Genomic DNA, 21,503 nt, shown 5'->3' with positions numbered 1-21,503 from the left:
CCTATCCAAATCACTTGATTCATAAACCAATAGAAAGCCAAGAGTAAGTACCCTATTTCATACACTCATGGTTTAGGGCTATGGTTAGGGGTTATTGCATTTAGTCATAACTAATGTAAACATACAAACATGCAGTCAGTTTTTTGAGCCACTGTACTTCATAGCACTCCAGTCAGAATATCAATTTAGTATTACCCTCAACTCCATATTACCCCTCAAGTCTACTCTATAGCTAAGGCTGAGCCTTAAGCTATACCCAGCCCCTGTCCCAGACCTCTCCCCAGCTTGCATAAGGGTACAGCACATAAGCTGATACCAAGGGAGGTAGATCCAACCACCCCAGACTGGCTTCCCCCTGTGCACACTCCAAGACCAGTCAGTTTCCCACACTACTGGCCTTGTTCCCATGTTCCCAGCCTTAAGTCTGGTCCTCTGGACTTAACCCCTGACCTCTGGCCTTAATTCCAGTCCAACCAGGCTTGGCCCCTGTCTCCTGGCCTTGACTTTGGTCAGCCAGACTTGGCCCCTGTCACCTGGTCTTGAAGCCTGGTCACCCAGGGGTAAACCTGTACTTAACAGTATATTTTGACTCACACTTGTGCAAGTCACTTCTTCATGTCTAGGTCCTGCTTTAGAGCCCCTACCCATGACCTTGCCCATTGGGACCCATTGGGCTACCTCTCATCTGACTCCAGAGCCCAACCTGGAGATCTCTGCTGAAGCAGAGAGGTAACTGGTGACCCTCAGCACTCTGCACCCCCCAGGTCACATTACCCCCAGCACTATGTTCCTAGTGGTTGAAACTTAATGCATCCATTCCCTTACTCCTGATCCCTACCTGCCACTCATTTCTTCCTGACTCCAGACTGGCCATGTCAGCCCCTGAGCCAGACTTACCATCTGGACTCACCACCAACCTGGATTCATGCCTGACCCCACTTCCAAGTCAGAGTTACCCTCCAGACTTGCCTCTGAGCTGGCCTCAACAACTGGACTCACTTCTGTTAGCTCCCCTGAGCTACCTCTGACCCCTGGCTGGTCACCCTGGTCTTCACCACAGTCCTTACCTCAGTCATCCCAGCACTCTAGCCCTACTGAACACTGGGATCACATCACTCATTTGACCTCCTGACTCCCCAATGTTGGTCTTTGGACCTCTGTGCATCTCTGGTGCAGCCCCCAGGCCTGGACTTAGCCAGTCCAAGTCCTCAACACCTTCCCTGTTCCCCATTGGCACTTGTCTTCAGCAGTTTTTGGGCCAGTCTCCACCCTTGGCCTTTGCTACACTGGCCTTGGAGCCCTGGACCCCTTTCCAGTCTCTGGACTGTCTGTTACTGGCCTGTCTGGCCTTGGGTTGGCTTGTCCACACTCACCCAGACTTGTCTGAAGCTGGTCTGCCACTTCTCTTGGCCTCCTTCCCTTTGTTACTGGCCATCCCAGCCCTGGTTTGATTCAAACACCTCACTGGACTTATCTAGACCTGTTACTAGGTCTTGGACTGGTCCTGGCTTTCCTTGGACCCTCCCATTCCTCACAGACCCCTCCTGGTTCTCCTGTCCTTTGTCCTAGTCCTGTGTGAGCCTCATTGGCCTTGGGAGGAGCACTTGTACTTCAGACTTGCTCCTGGCCCTTGGTTTGGGTGGTCCCAGCTAGTGTTTGACACTTCCACTTTGGTCTAGGACTAGTCTGCCAGCCCCCTGGCCCTTAGCCCAGTTTCTGACCTCTCTTCCAGCCCCTCTTTCCACTTGGAAGCACCCCCTGGGCATGCTGGTCCTTTGGACTTGCTCCTGGCCCCTGGTTTATGGTCTAGGACTGGTCTGCTGGTCCTCTGGCCCCTATCCCAGTCCCTGACCTCATTTCCAGTCCTTTCCCTGTTCCTCTGTCTACCCTGGGATCCTAACTGGGTTAACAAGTTGGTAACACTGTACTCTGGAAGCCAAAACCAGTAGTCTTGGTTGAGACAAAACAATTAGAGTCTACCCCAGGATCCTAACTGGGTCAACAAGTTGGTACTCTGGTACACCAGAAGCCAAACTGGTGGTCTCAGTAGAGACAATCAATTAGTGCATTACTCTGTTCCCCTTAGCAATCCTGGCTTGTCCTGCCAGTCCCATGGCCTCAACCTGGCTTTGCAGCCCTGGACTGGACTTGCTGACTCTGGTCCTCCTACTTGTGTCTGGTTTTATCACCTCTGGACCCCCTTATGACCAGTCTTGCTGACTTCAGCCTTTCTTTCTCTTTTCTGGTGTTCATCTCTGGACCTCCTCATGGTCCCTGACCAGTCTTGCTCACTCTGGATTCCCTTATTTTGGCCAGTCTTCCATCTCTGGCCTCCCTTGGCCTCTGATACCCCTTGGGTAGCTCTATGCTACTCCCTTGCCACTCCTTTGGCCTTTGGGCTTGTCCCACATCCCAGAACTACCCCTGACCTCTACCCCAGTGCTATGGTCTTAACCTAAGCACCTCTTTCCAGTCCTTGGTGGACCCAGCCTTGGTTCTCTCTTGGTCACTGACCCCCTGTTTAACTGGCCTTGTCAACTTGTTAGGAACTGAGGTATCTAGGTTGTAGGGAACTGACTAGCCCACTCAATAGGCACCTGTTGGTGGCCAAGTGTAGTGCAGTCACCTATCCCCACCTAATGCTAAAGTTTGCTAACCCTCCTGACATCAACCCCACCTTGGAGCATGAATTTGCTTGCAAGACAACCCTGGGCTTTGGCCCATCTGACAAACTCCCAACTTTGCTGGTCTGTTTCCCAGCTCACCCACTTTCCCCAGAACTTGTATGTTCACAAGGCCCCTTCAGGTGCCAGCTAACCTCACCTTCCCTGTAACCATTGCCACTGTCATCCCACCATTGACTCTGGAACTCAGGTCCTACCTGTCCTCCCAACCCTGGTCTTACCAGTTGTCTTTGACCTGCCAGCCTTCACTGGCCTTCCTGTTTCCCCTCAGGCTCTGGCTCTGGCCTTCATACCCTCACTTTTGACTCCAACACTCCTTACTATCCCTGTACCAGCCCACCCTGCCCTGCTGGTCTTGTATCTCCAGTTTTAAAGCTTTTCCCAGCCTTGTAAAAGCTTCCTGGAACTGGTCTTGACACCTGTTAAGCTGGTCTCCATGTTTTTCAGTACTTGGATTCACAACTCCAGTGGTAGGTCTCCTACTACCCATCTAGTACTCCTCTCAATGGTCCTAGCCCACACCTTGTACCCCTGTAGACTTGGGAAGTTTACCCTAAGAGGGGGATAAGGGACCTTGCTAGTGACCTACTCTCTTCCAAACCCCTGTCCATTACCCCTATGGTGCCCTCAGCACAACCCCACTTGGTCCCTGCACACCAGTCCCTGGTTCCCTGGCCTGGTCCTTGCATACTGAAACACTCCTGAACCACCTGCCCCAGGTTGCTCCCAGCCCCTGACATTTGTGTTGGTACTCTGGTCTCACTATCTCAGTAGTCCTTGGCCTCAGTGATTGTGTGTTCACCAGTCTCACCAGTCTTGGCCTCCTGTTGTCAGCCTTTTGGCTGGACAACCCCTAGGCCTCACCTGGTCCCCAGACCCCCTGAACTGGTCCTCCAATGACTTTTGGCCCTCAGGCTTCTTGCCACTGGAAGACCCACTACCAACCAACTCTGGACACCCCTAAACTGGACTCAACACCCAGACTCACCTTTGGCTGACACTCCTAGGCTTCATTGCACTGGTCTCATGACCTGCTGGTCCCCAGTTCATGCCTGGCTATGTCAAGTCCTCTGGTCCTTATCCAAACCAAACTCTAGCTGTCCTAGACAGTCCCCAGTCCCTTGCTGACCTCCAGAAGCTTGTCTGGCCTGTTCCAAGGTACTTGGCACCCAGCCTTGCCACTCCTTGCCTCAGGTTTGCATCTTGCTACCCCTGGTTACTCCAGTCTCAGTGTTAGCCTGCCAGCCTACACTGTTTTGGCCTCTGGTCATCAGCCCACCAGCTAGATAGCACCTCAGGTCACCTCTGACCACCCCAAACCACTCTAACCCCTTCAGACCAGCCTTCAGCTGGCTGCTCCAGCCCTGCCCCACTCCATACCAGTCTCCCTTGGCATTTCTGGCCTTACAGCCCTGTCTAAGTCCAAACCAGGCTCCCACTAGCCTTTCCAGCCCTTCCTGACCACTGGACCAGTCTCCAGCTGGCCCTTGCAGTCATCTCTGGCTGACCCTTGACCCCAAACCAAGCTTATGCCATCCCAGTCTGAACTACTGGACCTCTGGTCATCACTGCCCAGCTTCCCAGCCCTCAGGCTCACCCTTGGCACTGTGTGTGCACTCAGACTCACTGTTAGTCATGCAATTACATTGTGTAACCCTCTGGGCATATTTCCCTATGGAACCTCAAGGGTTTGGTTCCTAAGAGGGGGATACTGTCATATCCATGACTCTTGGACTCAATCCCAGTCCAGTCCAGGCCCCTAGCCCTTAACTCCAGTCAACTCTGGTCCTAGTCCAGCCTAGAAAACCCAACTCCAGCCCTAGATAACCCAACTCTGGCCTGAATAACTCAAGTCCAGTGTTTTACCCCTATCTATGGTCCATTCTGGCCTCCCAGCCTTGTTCTGCTCCACCCCAGTCCTCCCAGGTCCATGTCTGGGTCACCTGGACATAACTCCAGCCTGTTTTCCATTGTTTGTACTATATTCAGTCTAGTCCCCTTTGCTGATCTTGCTTACTGTACAAACCTGTGTCCAACTCCAGTTATGCCAGTCACCTGGACTTTGACTATTAGTCTTGGCACAGCCTCTGTGGTTATCCTCTTGCTAATCATCTTTCTATTAGCTTATCAACAAGTCCAGCTCTATGCTTGTTACCCCAGACTGGCCTCATGTATTTAACCCTTGTACATACTTCATAGCACTCCAGTCAGAATATCAATTTAGTATTACCCTCAACTCTGTATTACCCCTCAAGTCTACTCTATAGCTAAGGCTGAGCCTTAAGCTATTCCCAGCCCCTGTCCCAGACCTCTCCCCAGCTTGCATAAGGGTACAACACATAAGCTAGGACCAAGGGAGGTAGATCCAACCCCAGACTGGCTTCCCCCTGTGCACACTCCAAGACCAGTCAGTTTCCCATGCTACTGGCCTTGTTCCCACACTTCCAGCCTTAAGTCTGGTCCTCTGGACTTAACCCCTGACCTCTGGCCTTAATTCCAGTCCAACTGGACTTAGCCCCTGTCACCCAGTCTTGAAGCCTGGTCACCCAAGGGTAAACCCATACTTAATAGAGGAACTGTTAGATGATGGACTGGAAATAGATGAAGCAGAGGAAAAGGCTGTAGAGAAGGAAAGGGAATTGCTGGAGAGGTGGCTTGCACATGTGAAAGGAATGTTGGATAAATGCAAATTTCCACCCAAAGGATGTGTGCCAGTGAAGAGTAAGTATGGGTTCCTTCAGAGCTGGTTGGGCTGCATGCTGAAATACTGGTGGCAGAGATGCATGCAGAGACAACAGACTGTGTAAAATTGATGGAATATACAGCCAATGCCCTGAATGAGGAAGGGTTGCAGAGGTTGTTAGTATCAACACAGCAATCAAGTATTGCACTTTGTGTTGAATATGCAGTGTGAAGGTAAGGAGGAGCTTAATCATATGATGGATGCTGATATACCACAAAGGGCACTGAGACCAAAGATGGAGTTAAGTCTCAAGGACAGGCTTCAGATTGCTAGAAAAGATCTGGTGGAGGAATTGCTGACCTGGTTTCCAAATACTAATGTGAGTGTTGCAGGATAGTGTACATGTGGTAACAAGATTCCTGATGACAGAATATCTGTTGCATCATTCCTTGGCACTATGGGGTGTGGTGACTGGTGTGCTCTACATGGCAGGATGTGAGTGCATGGCAGGGTTAGTTACTGTATGTATATACTAACTGAGGTCACCTACACCCTTTATGTTGGTGGCATGACAGTTGGTGGGTCATTTGATGACAGGCCCATGTGGATGTGAGCTGACTGGGCTCCCCTGGACTCTGCATATTGGTGGCATTACAGCAAGTGAGTGATTTGATGACAGGCCCATGTGGATGTGAGCTGACTGGTCTCCCTTGTACTCTGCATGTTGGTGGCATGACAGAGTGTGAGTGATTTGATGGTAGGCCCATGTGGATGTGAGCTGACTGGGCTCCCCTGGACTCTGCACATTGGTGGTGTGACAGCAAGTGAATGATTTGATGGTAGGCCCATGTGAATGTGAGCTGACTGGGCTCCTCTGGACTCTGCATGTTGGTGGCATGACAGGAGGTGAGTGATTTGATGGCAGGCCCATGTGGATATGAGCTGATTGGGCTCCCCTGGACTCCACATGTTGGTGGCATGACAGATTGTGAGTGATTTGATGGCAGTCCCATGTGAATGTGAGCTGACTGGGCTCCTCTGGACTCTGCATGTTGGTGGCATGACAGTAAGTGAGTGATTTGATGGTAGGCCCATGTGGGTGTGGGCTGACTGGGCTCCCCTGGACTCTGCATGTTGGTGGCATGATGTTGATGCACATTAATTATATTTCTTACACTGGTAATATCTTACATAAGCACAGTCATTTTGGCACATTGTTTTTTTCTTCATGCACCTCAGTCTTCTCCCAATAGAAGCCTGAGTATCTTCTCTTGTTAGTCTGTCACTACTCAGAAACACCCCTTCAGAACATGACAGATTATGAGTGATTAGATGGCAGGGCCATGTGTATGTGAGCTTACTGGGCTCCTCTGGACTCTGCATGTTGGTGGCATGACAGCAAGTGAGTGATTTGATGGCAGGGCCATGTGGATGTGAGCTGACTGGGCTCCCCTGGACTCCACATGTTGGTGGCATGACAGATTGTGAGTGATTTGGTGCAGGCCCATGTGAATGTGAGCTGACTGGGCTCCCCTGGACTCTGCATGTTGGTGGCATGACAGCTTGTAAGTGACTTGATGGTAGGCCCATGTGGATGTGAGCTGACTGGGCTCCTCTGGACTCTGCATGTTTGTGGCATGACAGCTTGTGAGTGATTTGATGGTAGGCCCATGTGGATGTGAGCTGACTGGGCTCCTCTGGACTCTGCATGTTGGTGGCATGACTTTTGAAGGTAGGCTGAGATGAGGGACCCAGGAAGGAGACTCAGGCTTCAGTTAGAAGAAGTCTGAGGTACACCTGAAGGAAAAACAAACTGCAAAGATTCATTATGTAAGCTTGTACAATGTAAGCAAAAGTCAGGTAAAGGGGACAACACTTCAACACACCCCCTCAGCATAACAAGACTTAGAAAGTAGTACCCATACCAGAAGAGAAATGCTCATGCTTCTTGCATGATAGCCCCTTGGTGAGGACATCAGCCACCTGCTCATTTGTAGCCACATACTGGACTGCCAAGTCTCCACTCTCCACCTTTTCACAAATAAAATGATGACAGATTGATATGTGCTTGGTGTGATCATGAAACATAGCATTAGCTGTCAACACTATTGCAGATTGATTGTCAACTAGGAGGGGGGTTGGTTGTGCAATCTTGACTGCATCTAGTTCACAGAGTAAGGTGTGAACCCACAGAAGTTCCTTTCCAGCTGCTGAAACAGCCATGTACTCAGCTTCTGTGCTTGACAGAGCTACAGAGGTCTGTTTCTTTGAAGATCAGCTTACAGCTCCACCAGACAGGATAAAGCCATAACCTGAGACCGAGCAACAGTCATTAACATTCAAAGTTTTGCATAGGTACTGGTAGACCCACTTCAGTGCAGACCAATGTTGGTCTCCAGGGGTAGTGGCATGCCTGCTGAGTACACCTACAGTGAAAGCAAGGTCAGGTCATGTCACCAACATGGCATACATCAGTGTGCCAAGTGCTGATTGATATGACTGAAGGTTGCATGCAGGGGCATCAAGTTTTTTGAGTTTTGGGTTTTGCTCAATGGGTGTAGACACTGTCTGGCCATCCTTCATGCCTATGCACTCAAGAATTGACTCTATATAATGACATTGGGAGAGTTCTATCATTCCCTTGTTGCAATCTCATATAATCTCCATCCTGAGTATCCAACAAGCTCCTCCCAAGTCCAAGAGGTCATACTCAGCTGACAGTTGTGTTTTTAGATGTTTGATGGCTTCACAGCTCTTCAACAGGATTAATTTATCATCAATGTACACAGCTACAATGATTAAGGCACCATCTTTGACCTTGAAGAATAGACTATGGCCTGCATCACTGTGTGTGAATCCAAGTGACTCAAAAACTTCTCAAAGTCTTGTATACCAGGATTTTGGAGCTTGTTTGAGTCTGTAGAGTGCACAATAAAGGTGCCAGATGATGTTGCTAGAGTCTTGAAAGCCTAGAGGGGGGCAAAGATAAATTTCTTCCTTGAGTTTGCCATTCAAAAAGGCAGACTTCACATCCACCCAATGAACTTTGAGATTGTGCTTAGTGGTGAGGGCAAGTAGAATTCTTATCATAGAGAACTTGGCTACAGGCACAAACATCTCCATGTGGTCAATACCATGCACCTGCATGAATCCTTTTGTGACAAGTCACACCTTGGATTTATCAATTTCACCCATCAGTCCTTGTTTTATTTTGTAGACCCATTTTGAGTCAATGATCTTTTGATCAGGTGGCCAAGGGACCTCCTTGTATAATCCTATATTTTTAAATGTTGTGAGTTCATTGGCCATGGCTGCATACCAGTGATCAGCATCAGGATGACACATTGCCTCTGTGAAGGTCACTGGTTCATGATCACATGACATGTTTGCTTGGTAAGCATTGTGGTGTTGCTGCTCACCATGAGGCCTATCACCACCTTCACTCCCCATTTCCACACTCTCTGGCACTCTCTCGCCACTCTCACCACCTTTGTCCCTTCCCACAGAGTCCCCCACCACAGGTAGTGTCCATTGTTCATAGGTGTTGATGAAGTAACATTGATCATCATCTTTTACAGGCATTTTTCAAATTCTAGATGATCTTCTGACACCTGGAGGTGGTATTGGGACTGGATATGGTCCTGGAGGTGTTCATGGTGACCCAGGGCATCAACCAGGCATAGGTGTCACCTGGTGCCTTCATTCCAAGGTGCATTTGTCCTTGTTATTGCCATGGTTTGACCCACTAACACCTTTTTCATTCTGGACTTGAGCTCTGGGCTCAGGCATTGAAATGTCCTGATTGTTTGTGATTGCCTCATCACCATTAGTAGCCATAGTATTGTCTAGGTCCCCCCAGTCATGTACTAGGTTATTTCCTCCTTCCAAGGCTGCATCTGAGCTGTCAGAACCACTACTTTCCTCTGTAGGTTGGTACTTGTGCCCTCAAGCATTCTAATCATTGATAGTGGGCACTACAGGCTTTGTTTCCTTGACAACAACATCAATCTGGACTTGGGACTTGTCTGTCCCATCTCCCTCATTGAAAACAACATTGCACATCTCCACAATCCAACCCAAAGTCTTGTGTACACAGGTGTATGCCTTCTTGTTCTCTGAGTAGCCTAGGAACTGACATTTGAGGGACTTAACTCCCAGCTTCTGCTGCTTTTCCTCAGGTATGTGGGTATGTGCTGTGCATCCAAAAACCCATAGATGAGAAATTACTGGTTTATTTCTTGTGTATGCTTTGTAGGGTGTAAGATCTTGCTTGAGTGCCCTTGTAGGCAGGTGATTTATTATGTGTGCTGCATGGAGGATTGTGTCTCCCCAGTACTTGTTGGGTAGGCCAGCATCACTTAGCATAGCATGTGCAGATTCTACAATGGTGCAATTCATGTGCTCTGCTACTCCATTTTCCTGTGGTGTATACACATTCATCTTCTCATGGTATATCCCTTTGGACTTCAGGTAGGCTTCAAATTCCTTCAAGCCATATTCACCACCACCATCACTCTGAAGATAGTTTGGCCAACAACCTGCTTCTGCTCTCTCAAAGTACTGCTTTGTGAGTGCAAAGACTTTGTCCTTTGATTTAGCCAATTTCACCACTAGATGATGTGAATGGCCATTGATAAAGGTCACAAAGTACTTGTGGCCTGTCTGTGCTGTTGTTTCCATGGGTCCACACACATCTGTGTAAGTCCAATGTAGTATGCATGGATTTTCCATGTCTGACTTTGACAAAATAGGGTCCCTGTGTTGTTTGCCTTTGAGACAGGCCTTGCACATGCACGTGCTGATCTCCCTGGTCCCTATGGCATCCATTCCAGACACCATGTCCTTGTCCAGCAAATTTAGGACATGTTTGACATTGGCATGTCCAAGACAGTGGTGCCATGTAATTAGAGTAGCTTTGGATATTGTCATCTGAGAGGTGAGAGACATGTGCAGCTCATTTGCATTGAGTGCATCTGGGGTATTGATGATATAGGCAGCATGGCTCCCTGATATGACACTAGCTTTGAGTATGTAGAGGGATCTGCAATTGGTGGCAAGAGCTACAACCTGGCCTTCTGCATGAACCCAGCATGTCCATTCTTCAAAGGTAACTTTTAATCCTTTCAAGGCCAAAGAGGGGACTGACACAAGATTTGTGTCAAGATCAGGAACATAGTATATGTCTTGTAGGATGGTTTTGCTTGTGCATCCATCCTCAAGGTGCATGGAGAGTTCAATTCTCCCCTTGCCTATGGCTTTGATTGTTCTGCCATCACCAATGATCACTGGTTGAGAGGGGACCAGTTTTCTGAATATCATAAACTATGACTGCTGGCAGCACATGTGTGCAGAGGCCTGAGAGTCTACAACCCACTCTGATGCATGAGTTTCTGGGCATGCACAAGCTACAAATAAGTGAAGAGGGCCTTCCTCTTCTTCTGCCACAGCTGCAATCTTTGCTGTCAGTTCCAACCTCTCCTTTGACTTGTCCTTATCCCCATATGAGGTACTTTGGGATGGAGCTTTAGCTGCTTTGTCTGCTTTCTTCTTGTAGCATTTGTCCTCTGTGTGTCCCATCTTGCCACATGGTGCATAGGCACACTTCTTCTCTTTCTTCTTCTTGTCTGCCATTTTTGACTTCTTGCCTGTGTTTATCTTTGTGGTGAGAGCAGAATGTGATTTTGAAGTTTGTTATGACTTTTCTTCAACAAGGACTTGGGAAATAACCATCTCAGGAGTTATCTTGTCATTTGATGACATTAGGATTGTGTGGAGGGTAGAGTATGATGGTGGAAGTGAGATGACCATCACAATGGCTACAAGTGAGTCCTCAAGTGGTTGTCCAAGTGAGGCAAGAATATGGGCCTTCTGATGCATTGCATTCAGCTGTGTCTCCATCAGTTGGTCATCTGCAAGTGTTCCTTGGAACAACTTGCCAATGAGGCAGGCAATAGTCTGCTTGCCTTTTCCTTTGTATCTCTCACCAAGTTTCTTCCATGTCTCAGCAGCAGGTTTCACATACAGCACTCCACTAAGGGGTTCATCCTTGAGTGTGAGTGTGATTTGTGCACATGCTTCCTGGTCCTTGAGGAACCATTCCTCATACTCATTAGGATGAATTTTCTGGTCTGGAGGTTTTACCTCCATGTCTGTACCAGCAACAATGGTCCAGAGGCCACAAACTGTTAAGACTTTTCACATTCAGAATTTCCACATTTGATAGTTCAAACCATCATCTGCAAGGGGAGCTATGTTGTAGAGTTGACTCAAGCCTTGCAAGACTCTCATAGAAGTAGAGGCTGATGTATTCAAACTTGTGGATGGGCCTAGAGCCCAAGACATTGACACTGAAGGTCCAGATGACATGTCTTATTGTATACTGTGGTACCACTTGGTTCAAGTTTGCTACTGTAAGGTTAGAGCTGCTCAGGGCTCATAACCTTTTGAAGGTAGGCCAAGATGAGGGACCTAGGAAGGAGACTACAGCAGTAAGTCAGTAAGGTAGCTATTAATTAATAAAGCAGAACAGTTACCTCAGGCTTCAGTTAGAAGAAGTCTGAGGTACACCTGAAGGAAAAACAAACATCCTAAGTGCGAAGATTTATTATGTAAGCTTGTACAATGTAAGCAAAAGTCAGGTAAAGGGGACAACACTTCAACAATGACAGCAAGTGAGTGATTTAATGGTAGGCCCATGTGGATGTGAGCTGACTGGGCTCCACTGGACTCTGCATGTTGGTGGAATGACAGGAGGTGAGTGATTTGATGGAAGGCCCATGTGGGTGTGAGCTGACTGGGCTCCCCTGGACTCTGCATGTTGGTGGCATGACAGGGTGTGAGTGATTTGGTGGCAGGCTGATGTGAATGTGAGCTGACTAGGCTCCCCTGGACTCTGCATGTTGGTGGCATGACAGCTTGTGAGTGATTTGATGGCAGGCCCCTGTGGGTGAGCTGATTGGGCTCATCTGGATTCTGCATGTTGGTGGCATGACAGGAGGTGAGTGATATGATGGCAGTCCCATGTGGATATGAGTTGAATGGACTCCCCTGGACTTTACCTGTTGGTGGCATGACAGCTTGTGAGTGATTTGATGGCATGCCCATGTGGATGTGAGCTCACTGGGCTCCCCTGGACTCTGCATGTTGGTGGTATCACAGCTGGTGAGTGATTTGATGGCAGGCCCATGTGGATGTGGGCTGACTGGGCTTCCCTGAACTCTGCATGTTGTGGCATGACAGAAGGTGAGTGATTTGATGGTAGGCTCATGCAGATTTGAGCTGACTGGGTGTAATGATTCACAATCTTACATGACTGTTAATGCCTCAGAATAATAATGTTTTATTTTCCCTTTTCTTTCTCTTCCTTTATACCTCCCTTTTTAGTCACTCATTTGTCTCCTGCCACACTCTGAACATATATAAACCATAGTTACTGATGTACTTGCTCCCCAGTCTACCTCAAACAGAGACTTTTGGCCAGTTCTTCCTGAGCAACTGTAAGACTTACTCTAATGAGAATGGACTACCCCCACATGACTTAAACAAAGTTGCTTTCATCACATATTTTGAACTGCCTTTACACCCTCTGTTTCTACTCTCTTAACCTGCCTTTTGACCTCAACATCACCCACTTGCTATTGGTCTGGCCAACCAGTGCATAGTAGCAATGTTAAAGTCTGTACTGATGAACTCTCTGTTTAACCCACAAGCAATAAATGAGGAAATCTGACACCACTTCTGGGCTATTGAGCCAGAGCAGGTTGGTTTGATCCAGTTTGGAGGAGTCACAAGGGGTGTTGACTATGACTATGTGACAATGTCCAATGATGTGACATCTCTGCTAGCTCACAGGTACTCAGAACCTGTTAGGACACTGGGCAATGCCCAAGGCTGCATCAATGATGTGAGTGACATGCCAAGTAGAGCTGTCACACAGCTGGTTCACAAGCTTGGGAGCACACTGCAGGGCTGTGCCCCAGACCCCCCAGCAGTGACTGGAGTGGATAGAATAGCACACACAGAGGGTGATGGTTTCACCAGAGTCTGCTGACTTTGACCAAGCAATGTGGTAGTTACCACAAAAGCAGTTACAGAATTCATGGTGACTACCACTTCCCAATATAGACAATGCCCCCTGAGTGACAACCTCTGTCAGTGTTTGAAAAAAATTCAGATTGGAATGTTCCCACAGCAGGTTACCCTGTCACAAATATTGATAATTTGCACCTGTACTGTGGCTATACAGATGAGCATGTGACCAGTAGATGTGATGGTCACATGATGAGTGACATAAGCAGGGATGACCCTAGATCACATGATTTTATGTAATTGATTACATGATGGTGATCCTCTGGAGTGTTCTGTTACATAATTTATCATGTGATCATGGGAAAATATGCATGTGACTTAATCAATGTCACATGACAAGGTACAATCATAGATCATCCAACCTATTACATAATGATCACATGTCAGTTTCTCTCCAGAACATTTGGTTATGTAATGGGTCACATGATTGTGAGACAATAGACATGTGACCACTCCTGCAGCATCACATGACAAGGTACAATTATAGATCATGTGGCAATAACTCTCTGGACCATTGGCTTATGTAATAGGTCACATGACTATACTCATCATGTGACCCACCCCTATTTGCATGCTGGGCATTTGTGGCTGTGCTAAAAATGCGAATTGTGTCCCCACCCATTCAATTCTTGACATATGGATCTGAATTTTTGTGTGTAGAATAGGCTACCATGTTGCTACACATTGTCAAAGGTACAGCTGGTCTTGTCCAGTAGTTGCTGAGATATAATGGAAATGAAAATGCCAACAAAACATCACATCATTCATCTTACACATCCTTCATGCCATATCTGACACTTCAGAAGGGTTGGACACATGCATATCAATTCATAGACAAAGTTTGGTGTCACCCCACTCAGATCTGAGAGAGCAAGATGCAAAACAATGATTCAAGAGTGTGGGAAAGTGGCAAAAAGTCCCAAAATAACATATGGAGATTTTGAAAACATATCAAAAACATAGCACAGCACATCCCACAGTGCAGCTACCACTACCAGAACTTAGGTGAGGGATGTTAGGACATGGTGGAAGATATTAGTAACAAGTGCCTGATGTGATACTCACTGCAAATGGTCAAAAATGCAAAATGGTACACTTGACTCATTGAGACAATGGGTGATTTATGCCAGTGCATGGTCAACACCACTACCCCATTGCACACATTTTCGCAATTTTGACATGTTTAAGTGGATATCTCACCAGGCACTTGTTACTAATATCTTCCACCATGTCCTAATATCCCTCACCTAAGTTCTGGTAGTGGTAGCTGCACTGTGGGATGTGCTGTGCTATGTTTTTGATATGTTTTCAAAATCTCCATATGTTATTTTGGGACTTTTTGCCACTTTCCCACACTCTTGAATCATTGTTTTGCATCTTGCTCTCTCAGATCTGAGTGGGGTGACACCAAACTTTGTCTATGAATTGATATGCATGTGTCCAACCCTTCTGAAGTGTCAGATATGGCATGAAGGATGTGTAAGATGAATGATGTGATGTTTTGTTGGCATTCTTCATGAAAAAAGATCACTATCTGCTGCCACTCATCTCTGACCTACTCGACTCCCCAAGCTGCACTAAAGTCTATACCAAGATCGACCTCCACCACACCTATCATCTGGTCCACATTGCAGATGGAGATGAATGGAAAACGGCTTTCTGCACTCATTATGGTTCTTATGAGTGGTGAGTAATGCCATTTGGTCTGAGTAATGCACCTGTGGCTTTCCAGCAATTTGTTAATAGCATCTTTGCAGACATGCTCAATGTCTGCATTGTGGTATACCTTGATGACATTCTAGTTTATTTTCAGGACATGGAGTTGCACCACGAACATGTAAAAGAGGTACTCTGCTGCCTTCAAAAGCATGGTCTTTATGCCAAGCTGGAGAAGTGTGAGTTTCACTCCAACTCCATCAAGTACCTCAGTTATGTTCTTTCTCCCTCCAGTCTCACCATGTCCACTGAGAAGGTTCAGGCAGTCCATGACTGGCCTGAGCCACAGAAGGTGCAAGACATCCAGTCTTTCCTTGGCTTTGCAAACTTCTACAGATGATTCATTAACAACTACTCTGACATCATTGTTCCACTCACTCACCTCACATGAAAGGGTGCTCCTTGGAACTTTTCCAAGGAGTGTCACTCCACCTTCCTCCACCTGAAGGATGCCTTCAGCTCCACTCCTGTCCTCACACACTGGGTTCCTGACACTCCACTTACAGTTGAAACCAATGCCTCTGACTATGCCATTGCTGGCATTTTGTCAATCATCTGCTCCGATGGTGAACTCTGCCTAGTTGCTTTCTACTCCCACACCATGGCCATGCCAGAACTCAACTACAATACCCACAACAAGGAGCTGTTGGCTATCTTTGAGGCTTTCCACCATTGGCAGCATTACCTAGAAGGTTCTGCCTTACCTGTTGACATGGTGACAGACCACAAAAACCTTGAGTATTTCTCCACCTCTAAGGTCCTCACTTGTCAACAGGCCCACTGGTCAGAGTACCTTTCATAGTTTTACCTTTCCATCTGCTTCTGACCTGGCCACCTGGGAGCCAAACCCAACACACTCACATGATGATGAGACATCTACCCAAAAGGGGGGGATAGGGACTACATGCAGGTAAATCCTCACAATCTCCACCCTATGTTTACACAGGAGCAACTTGCATCGTCCCTCTGTACCACTACCCTTGTGGCACCCATGCTCCACACTGCCATGGTCTTTGATGTTGAGTGCTTGCATTCCAACATCACCCCTGCCCTACTGTCTGACCCTGTCTCTGCCAGCCATCTTCCAACTCTGCCCTACTGTCTGACCCTGTCTCTGCCAGCCATCTTCCAACTCTGACTAAGCCTCGGTGGTCCCTGGACTCTGATGGCCTACTCCACCTTGATGGTTGCGTCTTTGTCCCTGACATTGATGACCTCCACCTTCAAGTGCTTCAGTTCAAGCATGACCATCCTCTGGCAGGCCATTTCGGGCAAAACCACACCCTAGAACTTGTCCACAGGGACTATGTGTGGCCTAACCTCTGCTCTGACATGAAAGAATATGTCAGGTCCTGCACTGCCTGTGGACAGAGCAAAACTCTGCATCACTGCCCTTATGGTCTACTGAAGCAACTCCCCATCCCAGAGAGACCTTGGAACTCCATCTCCATGGACTTCATTGAACACCTCCCCAACTCTGATGGCTACTCCACCATACTCGTGGTAGTGGACCGCCTCTCAAAGCAAGTGGTGTTCATCCCCACCCACAACTCCATCACCTCTGCTGAACTTGCTAGGCTCTTCCTTACCCATGTCTTCTCCAAGCACAGAGTGCCAGCTAATGTCACCTCCAACAGAGGTCCTGAGTTCATCTCACACTTCTTCTGCTCTCTAGGAAAGGCCCTTGATATGCATCTTCACTTCACTTCAGGTTACCACCCAGAAGGCAATGGCCAGACTGAGCAAATGAACCAGACCCTCAAGCAGTACCTTTGTGTCTACTGCAACTACCAACAAGACAACTGGGCTGAGCTGTTACCTCTAGTGGAGTTTGCTTTCAACAATGCACCAAGTGCAACAACTGGGGTTTCTCCCTTCTTTGCTAACAAAGGGTACCACCCAAACCTGTCTGTGGTCCCTGACCAAGACTTCACCTCTCCAAGGGCTCATGACTATGTCATTGAGCTCTCCACCCTTCATGACTTCCTCCACTCTGAAATGTCTGCCACTCAGCAGCACTATCAGGGTCCAGCAGATGCCAGATGCATACCTCTGCCTGGGTTTAAGGTTGGAGAGCAAGCCTACATCAAAGCCAAGTACTTCCACTCCACTTGTCCTTCAGAAAAATTCTCTGAAAAGTACTTAGGTCTGTTCACCATCTTGGCCAGGCCAGGTATGCACTCTGTCACCCTTAAGCTCCCTGATTCTATGTGCTCAGTACATCTGGTCTTCCATGTCTCACAACTGGAAGCTGCAGTGGCTAACCCTTTCCCAAACTGACAACAACCTCTGCCTCTGCCAGTGGATGTTGATGGTGACCTTGAGTATGAAGTATCAGAGATACTCAACTCTAAGGTGGACCACCATCACTGCCACTGTCAACTCCCACTGGGCTGGTTATGAGGACACCAACAAAGAAACCTCTTGGTTGCTTGCAACTGAGCTAGGTCACACTTCTGACATAGTCTCCACTTTCCACGAATGATATCCACACAAACCTGGCCCATGTCAACCTCTGCCATAGTACTCTGCCCATACAACCTTCCTCTGCAGGCCAGCTCTGCCCCTTACCGAACTACCTTAGGTACTTTAGAGTTTTCTCTGCTTATCTGTTTCACTTCTCAGAATCACAAACAAGGTTACAAGTCTATTTCATAGTAGTACAAAAATATACAAACTAAAAAAAAAAAAAAAAAAAAAAAAAAAAAACTACCCTACTCTTCCATTGCTTGTTCTCCACCACCTCCCTGCTCTCCTCCAACTTCCTCCTCCTCATTGTCCCCCTCTGCGCCCTTGTCCACTTCCTCATTCCTGTCTTCTGCTGCCTCTTCCATCCTCCTCCTGTGTGCTCGAACTCAGCCATCCTGGCCTCATGTGCATCCTCCCTCCTCCTCATCTCCACCCATTCTGCCCACTCACAGTACAGCCCCCACTTGTGGGCTGTCCACTCTGCAGCCTCTACCATCCACTCTGCTGCCCTTGCCATTCTCTCAAAGGTGGTCACAGCCTTCTCATGTGCCTCTGCATACCTCTCCATGGCCTGCAGCTGCCACTCCCACTCCCACTCTGCCCACCAGGAGGAGGCCCCCACTCCTGAGGGTTCCTTGTGTGGTGTCTCTGGCTCCTCCTTGTCTTCTCCACCTACCTCCTGCTCGTCATCCACCTCTTCCATCTCCATTGCTCTCTCCTTCCCCTTCCCTTGCGGCTTCTTCTTCTTCTCCCCTCAGGAACTCCCTGTTCCCACTCTCTTCTGCGATGGTCCCACCACCATGTCCTCCCTTGTCCAGCTACACACCTTTTTCTTCTTGTGGCAGGGCATGCAGGCCCTGGTCTTGCCTTGTCCTGGTTCACACTGCCCTGCCATCAGACTTGCTACACAGCAAGTGCAGGGGGGCCACCTGGTCATGGTGACCACCACAGAGGTCCCTGGGACCCTCTGGGTGGTGTTGATGTCATACACTGCACTGCATAGTCTAAGAAAAATGAGGCTGTGAGTCAGTTCTGCCTGACTCATGGTACTCCACCACTCACCTTTGTGTGGCCTTGTCCTGTCTGGCCTGGGCCCTCTGCCTCTGTCTTTCTGCCTCCTCCTCTGCCACCTTCTTCCTTTGAGCCTCCTCTTCCTCCTCCACTCTGCCTCCAGTCTCTCTTCTCCCACCTTCCACCTCTTGGCCTCCTCACACTTGGCCTTGTGCTCTGCCTCATGCTCTTTCTCCCTCCACTCAGCCTCCTTTCGTTGGCATGCCTTCTCTGCAGACTTCTCTTGCTCAGTGTTGGTGGAGTCATTGGTCAGGACAACCAGCTCTTCATCCATGACTTGGGAGTAGTTGCAGATGTGGCCAGGGGTTAATTGGGGGGTTTTGCTCTGGCACTGGGAAGGCATGATGATGGGAGGAAGGGATGAAGGTTCAGTATCCTGACACATGTCTTTTAAGTGGTACTTCGAACTCTGATGGAGCTCTGCCACAGCTAAAGCCATTATCCTTGAGGCATCAAAATGGTTTCAAATGATCAACTCGTGTTGATCCCATCCTGTACATGCAGCCTTCAGGGGTTCAGGCCCTAAGGGGGGGGCACTGTCATAACCATGCATTCACTCTAGGTCCTTACTCACTCCACACCCTCTTCTGCTGGTCATTCACTCACTCTGCACCAACTCCACCCAACTTCTGTCAGTTATGAACCATCTCCACTCTGACTGCTGTCAGACTTGTACTGCTCTCCTACCAGACTGAATGGACTGTTCTCTGAGGAGTCATGTGACTACCTTCAGACTCCTCCCTGACAGCTCGCAGTCAGGTACTCTGCAGCATGCACACTGCATGGTCCAGTGCCTGGACTGTTTCCTTTTCTGGATGTTCTATGTTACCCATTCATATGTCCTCCATATTGTCTAGGAAGTTTTACTTGAAATTTTACAAGTCTCCATATGTCAGTGCCAATTCCAATTACTGTACCTCCATAATAGTATAAAAGCATGTACCATACTCTGCTGTTCTTCAGTACAAATATCGACTTAATTCCTACTCCCTCTGTCTCTGTCTTCTGCCTGTCAGAGTTACCTCCAACTGTCCATCTGTACTCCCCCTCTGAAATATGAGGGCTGAGATCATGCAAGGGGGTAGTGCATGAGCTAAACCTGATGCCCTCACTTCGCTCTGCCCTTACCTTGGCAGATTTCATTCCTGCCAACACTCCACCAGTCAGAGTTCTGCTCTTTCCATTGGACTTGCTTCCAAACCTCTCCCCAGACCTCATCCAGCATCAGAGTTGGTTGGAGTAGGCCCAGACTTGACATTATGTAACAGGTCACATGATCCATAATTGTACCTTGTCATGTGATGCTGCAGGAGTGGTCACATGTCTATTGTCTCACAATCATGTGACCCATTACATAACCAAATGTTCTGGAGAGAAACTGACATGTGATCATTATGTAATAGGTTGGATGATCTATGATTGTACCTTGTCATGTGACATTGATTAAGTCACATGCATATTTTCCCATGATCACATGATAAATTATGTAACAGAACACTCCAGAGGATCACCATCATGTAATCAATTACATAAAATCATGTGATCTAGGGTCATCCCTGCTTATGTCACTCATCATGTGACCATCACATCTACTGGTCACATGCTCATCTGTATAGCCACAGTACAGGTGCAAATTATCAATATTTGTGACAGGGTAACCTGCTGTGGGAACATTCCAATCTGAATTTTTTTCAAACACTGACAGAGGTTGTCACTCAGGGGGCATTGTCTATATTGGGAAGTGGTAGTCACCATGAATTCTGTAACTGCTTTTGTGGTAATTACCATGGTCATTTGGTCAAAATCAGCTGATATGGCTGATGGTTTTGTGAAGCCACATTCACCCACACATAGCCATGTTTCACTAGTCCTGACATCTGTGTTGTTAGACCAGAATCAGTGGCCTGCCTGGATGTGCAATGAGCCTGAAGTTAATACTAAGAATGAAAATAAACATAGCCCTAAGGCATTGTGGTCAGATCTCATTGAGAATGACAAAGAGTTGGGGAAAGCTGTACTGCAGTGGTTTGGGAAGCCAGTGGTCATGGATAAGAATGATCAGCCTGGATCTATGAAGCCTGATCAATCAGCATCAATGGTAAGCACACCAAGACTTACTGCAGAAGCAAAGGAGAAATGGAGGGCACCCACTCCTGGTGAATCTGTGAGAGAACTCCCTGCAGAAATCAATGCCCTGGATCCTGTCTCAGTCTGAGAGGAACAAAAGGAAAAGACAAAATACTTAATAAAGAAGTTAAAGGAAGCCAGCCTCATTGAGCAGCTTGACAGTGCCAAGGCCCTGATCCACAAACAGCAAGCAATCATTGAGTCACTCAAACATTGCACTAAATGCAAGTCTGCAAACCTGGGACTATTGGGACTCAGCATTGAACAGAAGGAACATGTGAACCAGATAGTGGATAATATTGGCTTGGTCAAACCAAAGAATACAGATGTGACAAAGTATTACACTACCAGTGGCATTAAACCTGCTAAATGATCAGACTTGCCAGAGACTGTATATGACAGGAGGGCTCACTGAAGGAATAAGAACTCTGCAAACAAAGTAACCTCCAACACATGAGCCTTGTCCATATTCCCACATGAAAGCACTGTACTGTGTGCTATGTGATCCTGGTGATGACAACAGTCCATCAAGTTCTGATAGTACCAATGAAGGACAAGAAAAACCTACTGGGAGATATCATTGGTGAGAAATCACCCTGAGTGACCTGTCAGGCTTGTCTTTGACAGATGACAGCAACTCTTCATCTGAGGGAGGTTTCAGCTCA

The 21,503-nt window shown here is 47.7% G+C and overlaps 2 protein-coding genes across 2 annotated transcripts; one reads left to right on the top strand and one right to left on the bottom strand.

Moving 5' to 3' along the window:
- Nucleotides 1-640: 640 nt before the first annotated feature.
- Nucleotides 641-1,435, bottom strand: F5J12DRAFT_778526 (uncharacterized protein; the record flags this gene model as incomplete). Its single annotated transcript, XM_051742320.1, has 4 exons — nt 641-782; nt 911-1,067; nt 1,126-1,220; nt 1,374-1,435. 4 exons carry the CDS (start codon nt 1,433-1,435, stop codon nt 641-643), a joined length of 456 nt encoding a protein of 151 aa, XP_051605348.1.
- A 19,029-nt stretch (nt 1,436-20,464) lies between these two features.
- On the top strand, nt 20,465-20,926 carry F5J12DRAFT_778525 (uncharacterized protein; the record flags this gene model as incomplete). Its single annotated transcript, XM_051742319.1, has 1 exon — nt 20,465-20,926. One exon carries the CDS (start codon nt 20,465-20,467, stop codon nt 20,924-20,926), a length of 462 nt encoding a protein of 153 aa, XP_051605347.1.
- Between the last annotated feature and the right edge of the window lie 577 nt (nt 20,927-21,503).

The sequence above is a fragment of the Pisolithus orientalis genome, assembly GCF_024613125.1.
Source record: "Pisolithus orientalis strain OTSU chromosome Unknown F5J12scaffold_1, whole genome shotgun sequence".
NCBI lineage: Eukaryota > Fungi > Basidiomycota > Agaricomycetes > Boletales > Pisolithaceae > Pisolithus > Pisolithus orientalis.
Note: the sequence above shows the minus strand (reverse complement) of the source record. Positions and strands in the feature narration are given on the sequence as shown.